This window comes from Diuraphis noxia, unplaced genomic scaffold, assembly GCF_037042655.1.
Source record: "Diuraphis noxia isolate RWA-SAM2 unplaced genomic scaffold, SU_Dnox_SAM2 contig0001, whole genome shotgun sequence".
Classification (NCBI taxonomy): Eukaryota; Metazoa; Arthropoda; class Insecta; order Hemiptera; family Aphididae; genus Diuraphis; species Diuraphis noxia.
Window position 1 is genome coordinate 71,627,051 of NW_028301711.1, and position 5,942 is coordinate 71,632,992.

The 5,942-nt window shown below is 28.6% G+C and overlaps 1 protein-coding gene across 1 annotated transcript; it reads left to right on the plus strand.

Annotated features, from left to right (window-relative positions):
- The first annotated feature begins 428 nt into the window (after positions 1–428).
- On the plus strand, positions 429–5,696 carry LOC149061588 (uncharacterized). Its single transcript, XM_089216977.1, has 3 exons — positions 429–594; positions 2,800–2,865; positions 4,567–5,696. The coding sequence occupies exons 1-3, from the start codon at positions 429–431 to the stop codon at positions 5,577–5,579; spliced, it is 1,245 nt and encodes a 414-aa protein (XP_089073103.1). The 3' UTR covers positions 5,580–5,696.
- Positions 5,697–5,942: the final 246 nt, after the last annotated feature.

The window sequence follows — 5,942 nt, forward strand, 5'->3', positions numbered from 1 at the left end:
TGAAGTTCGTTTCGAGGGGAAAGGATTCAATATACTTTTATATTTTTTAAAAATAATGCATATTACAAGATTTTTGGCATATGTAATCATGCATATTTGTATGTTACTGAGTATTTTTATTATGTTTAAATTTAAAATTTAAATATTATATATATTCATTAAATCACTGATTTCTTTTATTTAAGTATTATATAGGCGGATTCTATTGCTATTCATTCACCCCGTAGTTTTCATTGTCAATTTAATGTCAAAAATAGTACAAACAGGTACCTAATGTAGATAACATAATATAATTTTTACAAATAATATTCAGAGAGGAAGTGACAAACGGTTGGAAATGCATATTCAGCATGCGAAATGCGAATATTATCGTTTGTTTTAGACATATATTATTAATTAAAATGTTTGTTGTTTTTCACAGCCACAAAATGTTTTCATTAAAGAAGTTAGCATACTGTGCTTGTAATGAAGAAGAAAAGTCGTATTACAATGAAAATATTGAAACAGAGATGATCGACGTAAAAATATGTTGTCTTAAAGTATTGAAGTTCTTGGCGATCAAGGGAGAATATACTTTAAACCATGCCCCTATCGGTAAGTATAAATAAATTTAATATATATTTGATGTGCACCGTTATAAATACCACTGGACAGAAGAAATAAAATATATTATTGTTACCCTATTTGTATAACCCCAACCACAATCACTTATTTTTATAATATATCAATAAAGTTAAACACCACCTCTAGTTTTATCACAATTTTAACTTACCTATCTCTTAACTCGAGTATAGAAACAATATCTGCCAAAAGGCTGATTTTTTGCACAAATATTATTAATGTCCATGCCTCCTGCAGGAGAGATTGGGCGGGTATGTATTCATTTAAATTGAATAATAGCCGCATAACTTTAGAAGTATAAATGGTGTTCGATATTTATATAATTTGTTATGATTAAAGGCGTGGATTTTAATTTGAATTAGATTTTCTGATATTTTCAAAGTAATGTTTTCAATTGCAAAATTTGCTTTGTGCAGATCAAAAAAAGGGGGAAAGTAGGAAACCGCTTTACTGTTTATATGGTACCTAATACCTACCTCGTCATTCAGTAAGTCACTGTAATGAATGTAGGTACCATGTGTTACATTTGAATTGTATAATGTGAGCCTATACCTACTACAAAGTTTACTTTATGATATATTTATATTTTACAATTAATAATATGGTAGGTTGATTAATTTTTCCCAAGAAAAATATATTTATTAGATATATTATTATTTATTATAAATTTAAATACATAGCATATATTTATAACACACCAGTTTCACGTGACTTGAAATCCATCTATATTTTAATTGTTTTCTATTTTGCTTTAGTTGAAATTTGAAATATATATATATTATATACTATATTATATATAATTATAAAGACAATAACAATAATAATTATTTTCATTTTTAAATTCCCATTTCTGGACTTATGTTATACGTTAACACAAAAACTAGTGACAGATTCAACAAGAGCTTAAAAGTCGACATAAATCCAAGAGGACCTTGTATCCGCATGTATTGTCTCCATCTAAATTTTCGATCGCTAGTTTCAACAGCATGCTGTTAGTTTTGATATAAGAACCTATTATCAAACTTTTAAATAAGTTGATTAGCTGTATTCTCTCGTTGGATTTTACGTTATTTTAATTTTAAAGTGAATTACAAACATTTCCAAATATTAATATCTTACGGTACACATAACTCACTTTAAAATTAAAATATCAACAAAACCAACCAACAAACATAGAGAGCGTTAAAAGTTTGATAATTATAGATAAATTCATTCTAATATCAAAACTAATAGCATACTATTGAAACTAGTGGACGTAAATTTGTTCACATGTCGTACGTGTGAAGACGGAGACAATACATAGGTATGGCTGGATGGGTGTAAATATGCGATGTCCTCATAAGACGGTATTCGCCTATATGTGTCTATAATAGTGAAAACAGAGATAATAGACAATCGTTTTCATTTTAATTGTGTTAAGTGTTTTATACCTATTTTTGTTTCATTTTTTTGATATTTATATTCTATAAATGTATATAAAACAATATAAATATATATATATGTAAGGCTATGAATTTATATAGGAAAGTGCATTTTTTTTATGATTGTAAAACATAGCTTTGTAAGTACATAATTTGAATTATGTAATTACAAATCCATCTAAGAAACTTTTATTTTGCATATTTTTGCATTTATTGACGTTTTTAATTTTTTAGGTCATTTTTTCGCATTTTTAGGTCATGTTTTGCTTTTTTAGTTCATTTTCTAGTATTTTTAACCAAATTCCGTCAACTGACTTGTTTGAAAACATTTTTTTTTATTTTACACAGGCTGTATATATTATGTCGAATTTATATTTTATTAAATAATATTTTAGTTAGTATTAGTTTGTCTTATTATTTTAACAAAATCAATACAAAAAATAATTTTTTTAATGTTTCAGGTGAATAGCATATTAACTTAATTCAGATTCAATCAACTTTTTTATTAAATAAACACATTTTTGTCCGAATGTTTAATATCCTGTACCTAAAACCTAATATTGATATAAATATAAAAATTAAATTAAAATCCATTTTAAAAGAATTTTATACTATAATTTTTGGCATTTTATATTCCTTTTTTTGCATTTTTTGGCATTTTTTAAGGTTTTTTAGTGCATTAAATTCACAGCCCTATATATATATATATATATATATATATATGTGTATAATAATAAAAGGTTTTTTTCGTCTTTAGAACCGGGAGCTTCAGAAATATCATCGTCACAACAAATAATGTCCAGTCAACCCTTCAGACACGGAGGTTTGTAGCATAATTTCCCAATCCACATAGTTTGGTATAAGATAGATAGTGGGCATACGTGAATTTGGTTCCAGATTTTGGAAATAAAATACTTTATTGTACCGATATAATAATGTATTATAGAGTGTTCCACATTTTATGTCACAATAGAATTAAGCATGACATATTTAAATTAGGAAAAAATGTCTTATGGGAAAACTTTTTGGAATCATATAATCTAAATTAATTTAATATTAATTATTTATTTTATTCATTAAATAGGAGAAATTTTAGTGATGACTTTTAAAACTCAAATGAGAATCTTTACTTTTGAAATGTAATAATTCATAAAGACTTTATTTTATAAAGAACTTTGGTGAATCACTTATAATTATGCGCGAGTAATTAAAGAAACAGTTTTTATCTTCTTAATAATTGAACTTTATACTTCTTATTATTTATAATATAGGTAAACATTTATAGAAGATAGAGAGTCAATAGTGATTTATCATCATTTTTAATTTGGGTTTATTGATAAAACTTCGACATCTTATCACTCAAAAAATGCACGTTTAGTGTTAAATCCACTAAATTAATAAAATAATAAATTGCTACATGCATATTGACCAATTTACCTATTTTATCAGATAGTAAAACACGTAGTTATAAAATAAATTCAATTTTAATAAAATAAAATACAATGTAAATATTGTAAATATTAAACAAATATATATAAGTATCTATTATTATTAGTATGTTAAATAAATAAAATAAAATATGTTTGGTAACATGATTTTCATAATATAATTTGAATAGATGAATAGATAAGATAATATTATAATTATTATAATAACTTCATTGAATATAAATTTAATAATTTTATTGTAACTGTAATGTAATCAGTATTCTGTAATCAATAGAAACCTATCAAATTCACGTATGAGCCACTATAGAGTAGCCTAACCTAAATTATAAATAACCTTGTATTATTTTCAACCTTTTTGGGATAGTGAAAAATGTCTATCGATATCTAAACTGAAAGTAACATATGTCTAAAACAATAGCTCAAAAAAAAATTCAAAGTATTTTGTAAATTATTCGATATATAGAAAATAAATATATTAACATTTGGAGGAAATTTCTAATAGATAAAACCTATACTATTCCGTTAAGCATTATGCCTATATACGAGTATATTTTTTTCTAATTAATAATAGTTATTAAATCATATAAGAATATCAATAATAATATTATATAATATAATAATAAAAATATAAGTTGATCGGATTGCGTCTCACACAGTCGTTGATTCGATTCATAACAAAGTGCGAAAAAAAAATTGTATAATTGTATGGTTTTACGTGATCACTAATTTCTTGTGCTATCGGCCCATTGCGTCATCCAGTTTCCGACTAATTCCCACTCCACTGGGAGTGAAGACCACACATGTCTCCTCTTGAAAAGGGAGGGTAGTATCATATTTAGGTATAGTGATATATATATAGATAAATAGATCATATGATCTCTCTACTACCCACTTATGATACGCATTGACAAAGACTTTAAGGTCATTTCAATGAACAATTATAGAGAAAAAAAGACATTTTTTAAGAAATTGTTATCAACGCAATCTCACCAACATTATACATATTATTATATTATGTATATGTATAACATTGCCATATTATATCGTTTATTATAATTTTTTTTTTCATGGCGCAGTTCCCTCTTCATGTATAAACTTCCCTGCAATTCAGCAGTCGATTATTAAATGTGCCGCTAAGAATGGACATGTGCAATGCATGTCGATCATCGCAAACCACGGGCCATCGCTGAAGACATCATTGAAACCATGCATCCTGGCTGCCAGAAACGGACACTTCAAATGCCTCCAATATGCACATGACTTGGGCTTCCCTTGGAACAAGGCGGTTATTGAGAATGCAGCGAAAAGAAATCAACTAGAGTGTCTCATCTTTGCCCATAAAAATGGGTGTCATTGGACGGAAGATGCTTGCATTTTTGCCGCGAGACGAGGTCACCTTCGGATAGTTAGGTATTTATTAAATAACGGCTGTCCTTCTAACTGGAAGACGTGCAGCGCCGCCGCGGAAGGTGGTCACCTAGACTGCCTGGTCTATGCCAAAGAAAATGGATGCCCGTGGAACTCAGAAGTTTGTGAAGCAGCGGCGGCCAAAAACCAACTAGAGTGTCTCATCTATGCCCATGAAAATGGGTGTCATTGGACGGAAGAAGCTTGTATTTTTGCTGCGAGACAAGGTCACCTTCGGATACTTAGGTATTTATTAAACAACGGCTGTCCCACTAGTTGGAAGGCATGCTACGCCGCTGCAGCAGGTGGCTACCTAGACTGTCTTCAGTACCTTCATGAAAACGGTTGCCCATGGAACAAATACACACCCATTATATCTGCGTCCAAAGGCTACATTCAATGTTTGGTCTACGCATACAAAAATGGTTGTATGTGGGATAAAAAAACGTGTAAGTCAGCTGCAAAATACGGACAACTAGCATGTCTTAAATACGCACATGAGCATGGCTGTCCGTGGGACGAGTTGACATGCCAATATGCTGTGCGATACGGCCAACTAAATTGCCTCAAATACGCCATCGAGAACGGCTGCCCCTTGACCGAACGGACGTGTAATGAGGTCCAACGAAACAACGTTAAATGTCTCCGGTACGCCCGCCGCGCATTTCAATCCAAAGTTTAGACATTTTATTTTTAATTAATAATTTTTAATTTAGATTTAAATAAACACAATTAAATCATATTAATTTTATAGTGTAGTATTTAGATAAATATATTTATCTTTTTTAATAAATTTAAAGATGACTATTTTTTTCGAATTGTAAATTGACCATCGTTGCACTTCTTTTGGATGAATATTGAATATGAACTTTAAAAAAGGCATCGGTTTAATTTATTACTCTATATGACAAAATTGGTAATTTTAATTTCTAAAAGACAGTTTGAAAACCTTAATAAATAATTTGTTATTAAATAAAAAGTAAATAAAAACAAAAAATACACATTGGAGAAAATATATTTGACCTAGACAATGATTGGTACTCGG

What these genes read in the sequence shown, in the direction of transcription:
- LOC149061588 (XM_089216977.1), top strand. Translation starts at nt 429, where the DNA reads ATGTTTTCATTAAAGAAGTTAGCATACTGTGCTTGTAATGAAGAAGAA. An exon ending in TTTAAACCATGCCCCTATCG is followed by an intron (nt 595 to 2,799) that starts GTAAGTATAAAT and finishes TTTCGTCTTTAG; the next exon opens with AACCGGGAGCTTCAGAAATA. An exon ending in TCAACCCTTCAGACACGGAG is followed by an intron (nt 2,866 to 4,566) that starts GTTTGTAGCATA and finishes TTCATGGCGCAG; the next exon opens with TTCCCTCTTCATGTATAAAC.